The sequence below is a fragment of the Mustela erminea genome, chromosome 6 (genome assembly GCF_009829155.1).
Source record: "Mustela erminea isolate mMusErm1 chromosome 6, mMusErm1.Pri, whole genome shotgun sequence".
In the NCBI taxonomy this organism is placed as follows: domain Eukaryota; kingdom Metazoa; phylum Chordata; class Mammalia; order Carnivora; family Mustelidae; genus Mustela; species Mustela erminea.
The window spans coordinates 88,239,872-88,256,256 of NC_045619.1; the positions used below are offsets into that span (position 1 = coordinate 88,239,872).

At 51.4% G+C, this 16,385-nt stretch overlaps 1 protein-coding gene across 4 annotated transcripts; it reads right to left on the reverse strand.

Moving 5' to 3' along the window:
• Positions 1-7: 7 nt before the first annotated feature.
• Positions 8-16,014, reverse strand: ITGB7 (integrin subunit beta 7). Of its 4 annotated transcripts, none has more exons than XM_032348342.1 (16): positions 15,927-16,014; positions 9,151-9,227; positions 8,244-8,447; positions 6,353-6,554; positions 6,105-6,275; positions 5,094-5,335; positions 4,588-4,746; positions 4,179-4,274; positions 3,948-4,037; positions 2,929-3,075; positions 2,412-2,605; positions 1,817-2,040; positions 1,353-1,572; positions 1,006-1,214; positions 539-696; positions 8-279 (listed from the first exon to the last, which is right to left on the reverse strand). In XM_032348342.1, exons 3-16 carry the CDS (start codon positions 8,442-8,444, stop codon positions 199-201), a joined length of 2,394 nt encoding a protein of 797 aa, XP_032204233.1. In that variant the 5' UTR covers positions 8,445-8,447; positions 9,151-9,227; positions 15,927-16,014; the 3' UTR covers positions 8-198. The 4 variants fall into 4 exon arrangements, with proteins under 4 accessions (XP_032204233.1, XP_032204230.1, XP_032204232.1 ...); XM_032348339.1 differs by lacking the exon at positions 15,927-16,014 and adding an exon at positions 13,098-13,116; XM_032348341.1 differs by lacking the exons at positions 2,929-3,075; positions 15,927-16,014 and adding an exon at positions 13,098-13,116.
• Between the last annotated feature and the right edge of the window lie 371 nt (positions 16,015-16,385).

Below are 16,385 nucleotides of genomic sequence, written 5' to 3' on the forward strand. Positions count from 1 at the left end.
GCGGTGCTCTGAGGTAAGACTCTTTATTGTATACGGGGAGCGGGGGCTAACCCCCACTCATGAGGTAGGGAAGCATGGTTGCAGGGGTAGGCAGCCTTCGGGTGTCACTCTGAGAATGAAGTGGGTGGTGACTATTCCTCAGTAGTCCCCTTCCAGGCAGCTGAGAAGAGCCCTGGGAGGAGTGCTCCTCCCTCTGCTTCAGAGAAGGGGACTCCCTGCCTCCTGAAAGCGAGGGTTCACGGTGGTCGTGATGGCACTTCTGTAGAGAGGATTGCTGTCCTGGGAAAGGAGGTTGGAAATGATGAGGAAGAGTCCCTGGGCTTTATCTAATCCTAAGAGGCCAACCTCAAACTTGAGCAGCACCCCAAGAGCTGATGGAAGTTAGCAGCGGGATGGGCCAGAGAGAGGAGGTACAGACCAAAGTGAGGGGGCAGCCTAAGTGGAAGGAGCCAGGGCTGGGGGGCAGGGGCTGGGCAGCAGAGAGCAAAGAGGTCCTAACCAGGGAGAGCCCAGCAGGGTAGGAGGCAGTCTTCCCCACCTGCTTCCAGTTGAGCCGCTGCCGCTCCTTCTCAAAGCGCCTGAATTCTCGGCGATCATAAATTTCCACAGAAAGCCGATAAGCCAGAACTAGCCCTAGTCCCACTGCCACAATGCCCCCCACACAGCCCAGCACAATGGTCTGCGTGTGATCTGCTCCTATGGGGAAGAAATAACAGAGACATGGGGATTGATCGGCCATTGCCCACAATGTGTCCAGCCTCCCCATCCCTGCCTGTCCTTGAAAACAAAGGGAACCCAGCAGTGGCCAAGGTTATCCTCAGTGGCCGAGACCTTAGTCTTGTCCACTTGGTCCATCACCTCCACTTTTGCCTGGACACTCTGCTCTACTTCAACCCCTAGCCTCGTTTCCCATTCTCTTCACCTCCCCAACCTGAGTTTTGAGGCCCTACCAATCAAACTTCCAGGGCTCCCTTTGGCATGTCCATAGCATCCCTGCCCACTTACTCTCTTTGGGTCTGACTCTGAGCACAACCTTGCCTCCGGCTCCCTCCTCCACCAGGAAGAAGAACAGCTGGTTGTCCAGGGTCCTCTCTTTGCACCAGCCGTCATCCAGGATAGGGGCGGAAGTCAGGGTCACGTTGAGAGAGTCACAAGCCCTGCTGCAATTGAGGGCCAGGGGGCCAGTTCCAAAGGCCCCACATTCTGCACAGTCCCTGTCCAGTGGACATCAGTAGATTACCAGCTAGGCAGCTGTCACCCACACTACACGGCAGGAAGGAGCAGGCAGATGGGAGTGGCTCTGCCAGTCCCGCTGTGCCTCTGCTCCCAAGCCACAGGACTGGAGGCCTCACCTGTATCTCTCGCATGACGTCGCACAGCCTGGGCACTGCTCACAGAGGGCACCGAAGTAGCCCTCCAAGCACTGGCAGCGGTTGCACCTGCACTCTCCGTGCCTGCTGCAGATAATTCCATCGGGACTGGTACAGCTGTCCGTGTCCCCACTGCACTCACACGCTCTGCCAGTGCGGTTGGCGAAACAGTGACACAATCCACATCGGCAGCGGCCAAAGCCTGGGGCAGAGCCATGCTCGGGCTGACAACCACGCTCCTCACACACAATGGGCATCACATGCCACCACAGGCTGCCTGAAGCTGGTCTGTTCCCGTGCATCCAACTCCCTCCCAAGGTTGTCAGCCACCTCCAACTCCTACACCAGAACCTTCGATACTCACCCTTAAGGCCATGAAGTCCCCAGAGCCTAAATACCCTTGGGAGCCACTCCAATCCCTCCCTTCTCCCAAAGCCTGCAGGTACCTCCACAGAGGATGCCCTCGTGTCGCTCGCAGCCGGCATCATCACACTCGCACAGACTCCCGGAGCTCTGTCCGCTGCAGCTGCAGCGGCCACAATGACACCGTCCTTTCCCACTGCACAAGGGCCCTGTCCCATTGGGGGATCGGCACCCAGATTCCAGATCAGGGGAAGACAGCTCAGCCTCAGAGCATTCACAGAGCCGGCCCAGGCGGCCAGGAGCACAGCTGGAGGGGGAAGACAGAGGCGGAGTCAGACAGAGTCAGGCAGAGCCAGGAAAGGGAAGGGTGGGTCAGAGGGTTACCATCCCTTGACCTGTCTTTCCCAGGATCTTCTAAACCTAAGATCTCTAAAGAGTGGGAGAGAGACGAGTGGCTGAAGGGATGCTAGTATGTGATTGAGCACCAAGGAGTAAAAGAATGGAGGGGAGGGTCTTGGCATATCTGGGAAACTTCAGATGAAATTCAGGGTGGAGTCTTGGGACATCTGGAAAAAGATGTCTAGAGATGCCAGTGGGAGGATAAGAAGGGAGAGGACAAATACTGGGCTTGGTCATGTGTGAAGAGCCACATGGCTGAAAGGAAGCAGGAGGCCTCACCTGCATACCCCGCATTGTAGGAGCCCCTGGCCATCACTGCAGTGGGGAGCCTGGGGCTGGGTGTCACTGCAGTTACAATCACACAGAGTGTGTAGCTCCACAGTCAGCTCTTCTGAGAAGCCAAGGGCTCGCAGCCTCAGAAGCTGGGGCTCTGAGGAGCAGTGGGTAGCTTGGAGAGCAACCAAAAAATTCACCTGAGGACAATATGGGCAGAAATCAGACTTGAGATCCCGTGTACACACACACACACACACACACACACACACACATGCCAAACCCATTGATCATCAAGAACCTATTCCTTAGGAAATGAAGGGATAAGATCATGCTAACACCCATCTCTTAGAAACCCACTGGAGAAAGCCACTCATTAAAACCCTTTCAGAAAGGATGGAGGGAGAACAACCCCAAGCTTTTGCATTGTTCTCTCTGTCTGCCCCCAATCTTTTCCTGCCTGCTTCAATTTCCCTCCCCCACCCCCACTTCCTTCCTTCTGCCTATCTCGGCTGGCTCTCACCGTCTGGTTGGTTCGGACGTGGTTGCACTGGCCCCGGTCCCCAGCCTCACCCTCCCTCTTCTCAGGATCCCCACACTGAGATTCGTATGAGATGTGGACCCCCGGAGGGAGTGGAGAGTGTTCGAGGGTCACCGTGGAGGACAGGCTCTGTGGAAGGGAGACAGTGAGTAACCACGTGAAAGCAGGACTCCAAACCCACCTTGTGCCCTCTGCAGCCATTCCAAATTCCACCACAGGCCTGCCCTAGGCCTGCTGTGGGGCCCCTTATAACATGCAGGAGCTGCTTCTCATACTCCCAATCAGGATATACAACCTGTACACGTAAAGCCCTCGAGGGCAGAGTCTTTCAATTGAGTTTGCCCTGGGAAATTGGATCCTGTCTCAGATTTTCTCACTGTGGCTTTAGGATGTGATCACCATCATAAGACGCCTATAGCATGGTTACAGAGCTAAGCTCAAGAAACACTTAAGGATCTTTATGGTTCCTTCTACCTGTAAAATTCTATGGTTCCTGTGAAAAATGCCTCTGAATTATTTGTAAGCTCAGTGAAAGTAGGCTCCAGATGTTACTTTCCTTATGGATCATCTGGGGCACAAATGCCAGCCCTTCTGTCTGTTCTCTGTGTGACCCTGGGCAAGTCATTCAGCCCCCTGTGTCCGTATTCTCATGTATAAAATAGGGATGCTAATCGTTAGCAAACAGGGGTTCAGCGGGATAAGTGGGAAGGCAAGCAGCATGAGCACTTAGGACAGTGTTTGGCATGAAATACTGGCTCAATGAATGTTCCTTTCCTTCCTTGCCCAGAGCAGGGCTCTGTGTTTCACACAAGCCAGATACTTCAGATGTACAAGTGTCAGCCCAGCTGAGTGAATGATTAATGACAGCCATAGACAAACTGTAGGTAAGAGCCGTGGAGGGCTACACCGAAAAGCGATCAGTCCTTCTCAGTTCTGTCACCTCCCCAAAGGCCCCTTTCCAGGGCCTGCGTTCGCCATGCTGCCCAGTCCCAGCCCCTTACCTTATAAGCATCCATGATGAGCTGCACCACGTTGCTGGAGTCCTCGCTCAACAACCCCACTGCGGACTTAGGAATCAGCTTACTCAGCTCCTAGGTTATGAGGAGTTGAGGGAAATGGGCTTCTGGAGGGTCTGGAAGGGAGGTGAGGACGTATGGGGAGGAGGAGAGCGGTCTTTGAGGGAGCTGAGAAAGGCTCACGGCGGGAAGGTCCAGCATTCAGACAGCTCTCACCTGGTAGACGGGCAGCGTGGCACTGGTGACGGCAAAGATGGGCTGGATATTTGCCGCAGACAGGGCCTGGGCTACCTGACCCACAGAGGGGTAGTCCTGGGCAGGGGAACAGGGATAAGGTGAGGTCCGCCAGTCTCCCCCACAACATCCAATATGCCCTCTGCCCAGGAAGTCCAGGAACCAGGGTTCCACCAGCTAGAGGAACCCGGGAGGCTCAGCAAGGAGGAGGGAGGGGCTAGGGAGTGGGGTGACATGGGTTTCTGTCTAACCAGTGGGGACACATGGAGAAGAGGAGCTCCTGGGGAAGAGGGCAGGGTGGTCACTGGTAAGGGCGAGGAGGCAGGGGTGGGGGGCCTGGGCATAGAGGAGGGGTGGCTCCGATAGGGGTGGGGCGAGGGTAGAGACTCACAAACTCTGGACTGCGACGATAGAGGCCATCGCTGTCCAAATGGCAGTGCCCATCGCTGGGCATGAAAATGCCACCCAACTTTCCATCCCCAGCTGTGTGGAATGTGTCGTCCGAAGTGAACACCAGCAAGCGGGACACATTCCTCCAGCCAATCTGCTCCTGGGGTTGGAGGGGTGGAGGTTAGGCTGTGCACCTTGCTCTATGAGCCAAGGATCTGCCAGCCTCATTCTGAGTCATTTGTGTACCCCCCTGTCTCCAGCCCCCTGCTTTTCCCCAGCCCCCCAAACATGGTCGCTGCTGGTGGAGGCCTTCTTATGAACTAGAAAAACATGCCTCTTCCTTAAGGTACCTTAGTCCAATCCACCAGGAAATTGTTCAAATGAATATGCAAACTACACTGAGGATGGTACAAAGGGCACTCCTAGAATTGGGCACTGCATGACCCTAGGTGGCCGTCTCAGCCCCAAACAGTGCTTCGGACCCAGATGCCCTCCCCAAGTCCTCACCTGACAGAGTGCAGCCTGCAGAATGGCATCGAAACCACCTTCAGGCGAGTCCAGATTTCCAGACACGTTCTGGCGCCCCACCTCCCGCTCAAAGGCCTTAGCATCTCCGGTCAGTGACAGCACATGGCGAAAGCTGAAGGGTGGCTGGCAGCGCTCCAGCCGGGTGGGACAGGGGTGGCGAAGTTTGGAGGACACCGTGCTCACAAAGGGCATCACCGTTTTGTCCACGAAGGAGCCAAAGCCTGGGAGGGCGGAAATCATGAGGGCTGTGCCAGAAGTCACTGGCTAGCTGCAGGGTGGAAGGGCCTCTGCTGAGGACTCAGAAGGCAGAGGTCCATGGAAAGCAGTGGCGGGCGGTCAGGGGGACAGTCACAGAGGAGTAGAGGAGATAATGAGAGCAAGTGCCCCCAGCATGGAGGGTCTGAGTATCTGGCCTGCTTGGCCAGTGGGGACGGGGGAGGGGGTGGAGCAAAAGGTTTGGATCACTGGTTCAGAGCAGTGGGGGATGGAGGAGATCAAGAGGAGGACACAGTGGCAGTCAGGCAGGGTCTCTGGAGGAAGGAGACGGAATAGGGTATAGCCTGATGCAAAGGAGGGCATCCCTTGAACAAGGGAGATGTGAGTGCAGAAGGCACAGCCAGGGACAGTGGTATTTAGCCCTTGCTGGAGGGACACAGATGGGGCTGAGACAGTGGCATCAGGGCAGTATCTGGTAGTAACAGTATCAGGGTAGTATCTGGTTGGTAGATCCAGGGCACGCTGTCTGACCCTGTCTGACCCTGTCTGAACCCCGTCTGGCTAGACTCTGGGACTCAGTTACCCCTCATGTGGAATGAGGGCTCCTACTGGACAGCCTCTTAAATCCCCTCCAGTTCTGTCCTGGAAGATGAATGTCTTTGGGAGGAGAGACCAGAAACCCGTTGCCTGAGCAGGTCTGCTAAAAACTAGGAGAGGGCAGGTAGGGGCCCGAGCTCCCCGCAAGGGAAGGCCGAGGGCCAGCGGGGCGCTCACCGATGCGCACAGAGTGTGTGACCTGCTGCAGCTGCACCAGCAGGTCGTGCCCGAGCTGGCGCACGCGCTCCAGGTCGTCCTTCATGGAGTAGCTCAGGTCCATGAGGTAGTACAGGTCGACGGGGTATCCCGGGGCCCGGAGGAAGCGCACTCGGAGCTGCTGCGGCTCCCCTGGGAGGCGGGCGTGGGTCAGCGGGCTGGAGATGGCACCTCGGCCCCGCCCTCCGGCCCCGCCCCCGGGGACTCACCGGGCCGCAGTGTGACCCGCACCCGCTGCGGCGCCAGCTGTGTGGCCCCCTCGCCGCGGGTGCCCGGGCTCAGCGGCTGGTCCTGCAGCACCTCCAGCCGGCCGCGGGGCTCCTCCAGCTCCCCCAAGGGGCAGCCACGCGCCAGCAGCTCCTGTCGCCGGCCGCAGCGCCGCTCCTCCGCTAACCCTGACGCGGTGAAGTTCTGAATCCAAGGGGAAGCGCGTCGGGACTCTGGTCCCCCACGGACCCCCCACCCCAACACCTGCGATCCAGGCCGCTGGCGACCCTCCCCTCACAGTGCCCTGAGCCCCTCGAATGCCCTCCCCTCTCCGTCCCCCCACAGCCACCTCCAAACCTGGTTCTGTCTTGTCTGAGCCCACTTCCTCTAGCACCACACTTACCCTCTGCTCATCTAGACAACCCCCTCTCCCTAGCCACCTACCCTTCTCCTCCCCCGCAGGGCCACAGACTTCCTGTTGAGATCTCAGGCACCTCACTACCACAAGAAAAGGAGGAGACTGGTCTCCTAGTCCTAGCTCTCCTGCATGCTCAGGCCAAAACGGGAAAGCTGGTCAGGTTAAGACCCAGGCTAAGTTCCCCCCAGAGGGGGAAGGACCAGGACAGAACAGGAGACTCCTCTCCCCTCCCTCCACCCATCTCCCACCCCTGTGTCTGGTCCCTTGGGGACTGGCTGGGAAGTGGCAGAGGAAGGAAATGGTTACAGTGGCTTCTCAACTGGCCCTGGTGCCAGTCTTAGGTCCAGAGATTGAAGGAGGCAGACTGGTATCTGACTGCCTCGCCCATCTCTGCTCTCTATCTCCCACTGACTCTGAGTATCCTCTTCCGGTCCTCCCAGATTCACAGGGTCCCTTTCTCCCCCTGCTGGCTCAGCCTCCACTCAGCTTCTGTAGCTCTGCCTTCTAGGGAGTTTGCCCTCATCTCTGATCGAACTCTCCCTCTTCCTACCCCCCAGCTCAGGTACCCACCATGCTCTGCCACTCCATGAGCCCTGTCTCTTTAAGGCACAAAGAACCCTCTTGTTTGACAGGCCAGGGAGACATCTCCTCCCCAGCATCCTTCTGGGCCACTTGGGTAGATCAAGTCTTTCCCCCAAAACCTACCCACTTCTACCTCCTTTCCTTCTACTTTCCCAGCCACAGGAGACTACATATCTTGGGAAGGCTATGCCCATGCACCCCCAACACAGACTCAGAAAACCAGTCATATACTTTCTATTAGGGACTAACCCCCAATGTGATGATAAAGCATTTGGAGATGGAGCCTCTGGGAAGAAATGAGGATTAGTTGAGATCGTGAAGGGAGAACCCTCACGTGGTTGGGCTGGGGAGTGGTGGAATTGATGCCATTATAAGAAGAGACACCAGGGATCTTGTCTACAGCCTGACTATAGGCCAGGGAGATGGCTCTCACCAGGAACCAAAATGACTGCCACCTTGATCTTGGATCTAGGCTCCAGTACTGTGAAAAATAAATCCCTGTTGCTTAAGCCACCCAGTCTGTGGTATGTTGTTACGGCTGCCTGAGCTGACAAACACTTTCTCACATGTACACGTGTGCCAAAGCTCACTTTACCTGTACGCAAGTGTGAGTTCCAGCAAGAACATACTTCCACCAAATGTAAGGTCACCAAGTCTTCTCCAGAGATACGCAAATACACAGACACACAAGTGTATACACAGGACACTTGCACACACATGCATGCACACACACACACAGTCACACACAGGAGTCCTAGGTGCACAAACTCAGTCACCCATGGGACTGCCAAGTGCACCCAGAAATAACACATTTGCCCACACAATCACGCACAGAGCTCTGTTCGGCACATACACCTATACACAGTCTCCAAAGGCCACAGGCCCAGCTTTACCAGTTGCTTGCACCATGCACAGCTTGGGTGTGAGAGGATGCATTCCCGGCAGGAGGAGGTGGGCTGGCAGGACCCCGGCAGGGATGGATCAGGATCCCTCCATTCTGTGGCCTTCTCGGACAGGGAGATCATGGCATCCAACTCACTCTCCCCTCTGCTCAAGACCAGCAGGAAAACAAGGACTACGGGCAAAGCCACCATGGCCTACAATAGGACATAAAGGGTGACGCGTGGGTCCTTAAGGAAGGGCCTCTAAGCTCTCAGTCCTCTAAACTTAGCCTGTGTTTGTCATTCTCAAAACTCTGCTCAGGGGTGCCTGGCTGACTTAGTCCTAGAGCATGCAACTCTTGATCAAGCCCCACCTTGGGTGTAGAGTTTACTTAAGAAAACAAACAAACAAACCTCTACCTCAATTCTTTATCTCCTCTGAGAGTCTCTCCCTGAGGATTCAGCTGTTTCTTTAAAATGTCAGGAAGACTGGGCACCTGGGCCTGGGTGGCTCAGTTGGTTAAGCTACTGCCTTCAGCTCAGGTGATGATCCTAGGGTCATGGAATCGAGCCCCACATCAAGCTCCCTGCTCAGCAGAGGAGTCTGCTTCTCCCTCTCCCCCTGTTCATGCTGTCTCTCTCTTGCTCAGTCTCTCTCTCTTTCAAATAAATAAATAAATAAATAAATAAATAGAATCTTTTTTTAAAAAATGTAGGGAAGAGGCAGCCACCACACATGGGTAGGACCCTCAGAGAAGTCCTGTCCCTCCTTTGTGCAGACTTTGCCAGGGCGAAGGTGGCCAAAATGGCCTAACAAGAGTCTGGGGACTAGCCCCCGAAGCACTAAGGTCTACACCCACCAATGTCTAGTCACCAAGATTCCAAGCCACAGTGGAACAGAACCAAACAGGAAACACACCAAGTTCTGGTCCTGCTTCAGTCTCTCGATGGCTGTATGGCCAATCAGACTTTTTCTCTGGGCCTTAGTTCCCACATCTGTAAAGAGACAGTTAAATAAATAATCTGACAGGCCTTGCAGTTTTCATAATCTTGGATTCTAAATGAAGGAACAGGGGTGCCTGGGTGGCTCAGTTGGTTGAGCGTCTACTTTGGCCTCAGGTCATGATCTCAGGGTCCAGGGACTGAGCCCCATATTGGGCTCCCTGCTCAGCGGGGAGTCTGCTTCTCCCTTTCCCTCTGCCTCCTCCCCACTGCTCATGCTCATGCTCTGTCTCTGTCTTTCTTTCAAATAAAGAAATAAAATCTTTTTAAAAAGAGAAAAAAACATTAAAGAAAGAGAAAGAAAGAAAGAAAAAGAAAGAGAGGGTCAAGGGTTCTAAATTTAAGGAAGGAAAGTCAGGGAATAAGAATGAGAGGAAGACGGGTGCCTGGGTGGCTCAGTGGGTTAAAACCTTTGCCTTCGTCTCAGGTCATGATCCCGGGGTCCTGGGGTCTTGGGGTCCTGGAGCTCAGCAGGGGTCCTGCTTCCTCCTCTCTCTCTCTCTCTGCCTGCTTCTCTGCTTACCTGTGATCTCTGTCTGTCAAATAAATAAATAAAATCTTTAAAAAAAAAAAAAAGAAAAAAAGAAATGAGAGGAAGGAAGACTAGAGCTAATGAAGGAGTGTGTGAGAGAGTCAGGGAAGGTAGCTGACATGGTAGCAAGAGGAATAAAGATTAGACCATAAGAGAAATTTCTAAAGGCCTGGGATAATGCAGGAAGGCAAGCCACGGCTGGTAAACTTTTATCTTTCTTGTATGTTTCACAGAGCAAATATAGACTGAAGAAAGAGCCTGAAGGCAGGGTAATTCCTGGAATGACCTCCAGGGAAAACCAGGCAAATTTCTGATTGTTAAAAACTTATTAATTGTTTGTCAATTAATAATAGAGCCTGGGTGGCTCTATGGGTTAAAGCCTCTGCCTTCCGCTCTGGTCATGATCTCAGGGTCCTAGGATTGAGCCCCACATCAGGCTCTCTGCTCATCGGGAAGCCTGCTTCCCCCTCTCTCTCTGCCTGCCTCTCTGCCTACTTGTGATATCTGTCTGTCAAATAAATAAATAAATAAAATCTTTAAAAAAAAAAAAAAAGAGAGAGAGACAAAATCAGGAAGTTAAGGGGGCTCCTGGGTGGTGCAGTCGGTTAAGTGTCTGAGTCAGGATTTTCAGCTTGTGTCCTGATCTCAGGGTTCTGATCTCAGGGTCAAGAGATAGAGCCCTATGTCCCTCTGGCTCTGTGCCCAACTCGGTGTCTGCTTGACACTCTGTCTCCCTCTGTCTCTCTCCCCTGTGTGCGAGCGCGCTTTCTCTCAAACAAATAAATATTTTTTAAAAATCAGAAAGGTAGGGGCGCCTGGGTGGCTCAGTGGGTTAAAGCCTCTGCCTCCAGCTCAGGTCATGATTCCAGGGTCCGGGGATCGAGCCCCACATTGGGCTCTCCGCTCCGCAGGGAGCCTGCTTCCTCCTCTCTCTCTGCTTGCCTCTCTGCCTACTTGTGATCTCTGTCTGTCAAATAAATAAATAAAAATGTTTAAAAAAAAAATCAGAAAGGTACATTGCAATGGCCTTTTTTTACAGAGATGGAAAAGTTGGTCCTACACTTCCTATGGAATTGCATGGGACCCCGAATGGCCAAAAACAATCTTGAAAAAGAATGAAATCAGAGGTCTCTCACATCTTTCAAGCCTTACTAGGAAGCTACCGTGATCAAGACAATGTGGCATGTAGATCAAGGGTAGGCATGTAGATCAATGAAATAAAATCCAGAGTCCAGAAATAAATTCATCCATTTACGGCCATTTGATTTGCAACAAGGGTGCCAAACTACTCGATGGGGAGAGAACAGTCTTTAACAAATGGTGCTGGGATGACTGGCTATCCACATGTGAAAGAAGGAAGTTGGACTCCTACCTCACCACGTATACAAAAATTAACTGAAAATGCATCAACGACCTAAATGTAAGTCCTTGAACTATAAATTCTTCGAAGAAAATGGAGGGGTAAATCTTTGTGACCTTGGACTTGACAATGGATTTTTAAAAAAGATTTTATTTATTTATTTGACAGATAGAGATTACAAGCAGGCAGAGAGGCAGGCAGAAAGAGAGAGAAGCAGGCTCCCCACGGAGCAGAGAATCCAACATGGGGCTCGATCCCAGGAGCCAGAGATCATGACCAGAGCCAAAGGCAGAGGCCTAACCCACTGAGCCACCCAGGTATCCTTTGACAATGGATTCTTAATGAGGACATCAAAAACACAAGCAACAAAAGAAAAAAGAATAGGTCGATTAGACTTCAAAAAATATAAATATATAAATATAAAACTTTTGTGCTTCAAAGAGCACTATGGAGAAGACGAAAAGACAAGCTACAGAAAGTGAGGAAATATTTGCAAATCATATATCTGGGAAGGATCCAGAACATATAAAGAACTCCTCCAACTCAACAACTAAAAGGCAAACCACCCCATTTTTATTTTTATTTTTTTAAGATTTTATGTATGTACTTGACAGACGGAGATCACAAGTAGGCAAAGAAGCAGGCAGAGAGAGAGGAGGAAGCAGGCTCCCTGCCAAGCAGAGAGCCCAATGTGGGGCTTGATCCCACGACCCTGAGACCATGACCCAAGCCGAAGGCAGAGGCTTTAACCCACTGAGCCACACAGGTGCCCCTAACCACCTCATTTTTATTTTTATTTTTTAAAAGATTTTATTTATTCATTTTACAGACAGAGATCACAAGTAGGCAGAGAAGCAGGCAGAGAGAGAGGAGGAAGCAGGCTCCCTGCTGAGCAGAAAGCCCGATGTGGGGCTCGATCCCTGGACCCTGGAATCATGACCTGAGCTGAAGGCAGAGGCTTTAACCCACTGAGCCACCCAGGCGCCCCCTAACCACCCCAGTTTTAAATGGCAGAGGACTTACGTAGATATTTCTTTGAAGAAGGTAGACAAATGGCCAACAAGCACAGAAAAAGATGCTCAACACCATTAATCATCAGGGAAATGCCAATCAAATACCACAGTGAGATACTACTTGATACCCAGTAAATGGCTACATTAAAATTTTTTAATATATATATTTTTAAATTTTATGTATTTATTTGACAGAGAGAGATCACAAGTAGGCAGAGAGGCAGGCAGAGGGAGAGAGACGGGAAGCCGGCTAGCAGAGAGCTAGACGTGGGGTGGGGCTCGATCCCAGGACCCTGAGATCATGACCTGAGCCGAAGGCAGAGGCTTAATCCACTGACACACCTTAGGCACCCGGCTATATTAAATTCTTTAAAAAATAGAAAAAGGGGGTGTAGAGAATATGGAACCATCGTATATTGCTGGCGGGAATGTAAAATGGTACAACAGAATTTAATAAATCCCCAGTAAGTTATTTAAAACAAAAATTTGTACATGAACCTTCATAGCAGTACTATTCACAATAGCCTCAAGGTAGAAACAATGCAAATGTCCATTGACTGATGAACAGATAGGCAAAATGTGCTATCTCCACACTATGGAATATTATTTGGCCATAGGAAGTAATGAAGACCTGACCCATGCTACAACATCGCTGAAACTTGAAAACGCAATGCTAAGTAAATGAAACCAGTCACAAAAAAAACACACATTGTACCATTCGGTTTATGGGAACTCTTGTGACTAGACAAATCCCCAGAAACAGAAAATAGATGGTCATTGCAGGGGGTGCTGGGGAGGAGGGAAGAATGAGGAATAACCACTTGATGGGCAGTTTTGTTCTGGAGTGAAGAAAAAGTTCTAAAACTAGATAGCAGTGATGGTTGTACAACATTGTAAGGGTACTTAATGCCATTGAACTGAACACTTAAAATGGTTAAAATGATCAATTTTAGGGGCACCTGGGTGGCTCAGTTGGTTAGGCGTCTGCCTTCGGCTTGGGTGGTGATCCCAGGGTCCTGGGATCGAGCCCCGTGAGACAGGCTCTCTGCTCAGTGGAGAGCCTGCTTCTCCCTTTCCCTCTGCTTGTGCATGGCGTGTGCTTTCTCTCGTTCTCTGTCTCTATCTGAAATAAATAAATAAAATCTAAAAAAAATCTTTACAACATTATAAATTTTATGTGCATTTTATCACATAAAATATCAAAACATTTACAAATCTCCCACTCGTATCTCCCATCCTCCCGTTTCCACACCTCATTCCAAATAAATAACCATCAATTTTTTATTATCTTTTGTTGCTTATAATCCTTCTAGGGATTGTTTTATGCATATACAAACTAATATAAATACATATGTTCTTCAAATGGTCAAATCAAATGACAGATTTCTAGATTTCTACGGTCACAATTCTAGAATACACGCAGTTTTGTCCTCTATTTTTTTCTTCTTTCAATTACTTTTCTTGGAAACCTGTTACTGAAGAAAGTAAAGAACTTGCTTGTCATTTTCACAGCCATATAGATTTCCACTTAGCAAGGATATATCACATTACAGTTAATCTCTCATAGGGATTTAAATTGCTTCTAATTGCTCACTATTGAAACTAATGCTGCAATGGAAATTCATGCACTTATCATTTCACATGTGTGTGAGTGAATCTGTAGGGTATGTCCCTGGAAGAAGGGACACCCCAGTGGCTTAGTTGATTAAGCATCTGCCTTCAGCTCAGGTCATGATCCTGGGGACCTGGGATCAAGCCCCACATCGGGCTCCTTGCTCAGTGGGGAGCCTGCTTCTCCCTCTGCCTGCACCTCTCTCTGCTTGTGCTCCCCTCTCTCTCTGTCTGGCAAATAAATGAATAATTTTTTTAAAGTCCCTGGAAGAGGATTTGTAGGGTCAATAAATAGGTATCACTTGTAATGTTGGCGGGTTATCACTGACATAAACACTTTAGCAACTGTGTCGGTTTATATTCCCACCAGTGGTGTGTGTATGAGAAAGGCCAACTAAGTCCTTGGCTTGAAGCACCTGCATCTTCCTCCTCCTGGTTCTAGATTCAAATGGATGCTCTATACAGCGTGGGAAGGGGTGGGGTGCCAAGTTGTTGACCTCAGCTATACTACCACTTAGGACCTTTGGTGCTATATATATGTATATGTCTCGGGGCCCCCGTCCTGTGCAAGGTCGGCCCACGGCTCAGGCTCTGTAACCTCAACCCTGCTTGCTCTGCACACCTGTGGTCAAGGAGGCCAACGATGCTGCAGCACAAAGCCTAGTTTTGACTCATCTGTCAAGGCGGGGCCCCCAGGATTGGACATATCCAGAGACCTCAAACCCACTCATTTCCCCTAAAGGGAGCCCTTGGGACTCCCTGCCCAGGACTTGCCAACCCCCTTCTCCCAATTTTCCCTCTTCTTTCTAACTTGGGGATACACGACCTGCAGCTTGTTTCTGTTAATTCCCCCCCCCCAACCCACTCAAAAATTTGATGACAGGGCGCCTGGGTGGCTCAGTGGGTTAAGCCGCTGCCTTTGATCTCAGGGTCCTGGGATAGAGTCCCACATAGGGCTCTCTGCTCAGCAGGGGGCCTGCTTCCCTTCCTCTCTATCTGCCTGCCTCTGTCTCTTGTGTTCTCTGTCTGTCAAATAAATAAATAAAATCTTCAAAAAAAAAATTTGATGACATCTTTCTGCTGCTTTTCTCTTCTCCACTTTTTTTTATTATTATTAAAGATTTTTATTTACTTATTTGACAGAGATCACAAGTAGGCAGAGAGGCAGGCAGAAAGAGAGGAAGGAAAGCAGGCTCCCTGCTGAGCAGAGAGCTGGACGTGGGGCTCAATCCCAGGACCCTGAGATCATGACCCGAACTGAAGGCAGAGGCCTTAACCCACTGAGCCACCCAGGCGCCCCTCTTCACCACTTCTGTACAACTCTTTGTTCTACTTCCTTTTCCCTCTTATCCTAACCATAGAGCAGCAGGACTGTCAACTTTATCCCCCTCTTTTTACAAACCTGAATCCCAGGGCAGAAAGTGACAGTGAACAGGGATTAAGACAGGTGAGACTCATCAAAAGTTGTGCCTTCTCCCCATCAACTCCAGTGGGCTCCACCTGACCCCCTTTCTCTTCCCTTGAGGGGATCTTCTGCCATCTTCCCTTCTTTCCCTCTGTAGCTGTCCCATTTTCCTGGCCTCGATTCTGACTCCAATACACACCCTAGCATTCCCCCCTCACCATCTGAGAAACAGAGCATTTGCCCAACCTATTCAGAGCTCCCAAATCAGGTGGAATCCTCTGCTGCCCACTCAGCAGCACAAGGAGGGAAGAGAACAGAGCCACTGGGCCACCATCCCCCAGGACTATGGTAGTCACTGTCAAGCTGTCACGGGCAGATCTGATCTGAGCACCAGGCACTAGGCACCTGGGGTAGCTGCTGGGGAGTCACACTGGGAGAGCCCTACCTTGACATAATCTTTGGCACATGGCAGGTTCTGCAGTCATACATTCCCCTACCTTCTTTGCCTCCCTCTCCAGCCCCACTTTTGGGAAACCTATGCAGGAGAGATGGGTAGGGGTGGGGCGGGGAGAGCTTGAGCGACTGGAGGAGGGAACTGGGAAGAGGATCTTAGGAATTCAGAAACGAGTTCAGAGCCTTCTCCAGTCTCAGCCGGATCTTGGGCATCTTGGGGTCAGAGCCCGGAGCCCTATTCCATGGAGGTGGTAGGGAGCAGGCAGGGGTTGGGTTGTAAGAAGAGAGGAGGAAGAGGGCTGGTGCCCTGGTACTCACAAGGTGAATGTCACAGAGCAGCTCTTCCTCCAGCAGCGGTGGCCTTTGTGTACTGATCTGGGAGGCTGCAGAGGAGGAAGTGACACGCCCTGGGGTGGGGTGGGGTGGAGGAGATTTCGGGGTGGTGGGGTAACTGACCTAGGAGAAGGTGGAGCCCATAGGGGTGGAATTGAGCCAAGGGGAGGGGGTGATGATACAGGGATCTGGAAGGAAGCAAGGAAGCTTGTCTGGCTACCAAGACCCTATGACATGCTGGGGTGTCCCATATTATAATTAACCCATGACACAGCCACAGGTTAATATCTCCCCAGCCCCCAAATTTTACAGATATAGAGGCTAAGAGGAGAGATAGATATTGTGGTTCAGTGGTAAGAAATGAAAATCTTTGCCCAAGACCACCTAGCTAACAATTCGCGGGTATGGGCTTTCCGTCCAGGGCTGCCTACTTCCCAAGTTGGTG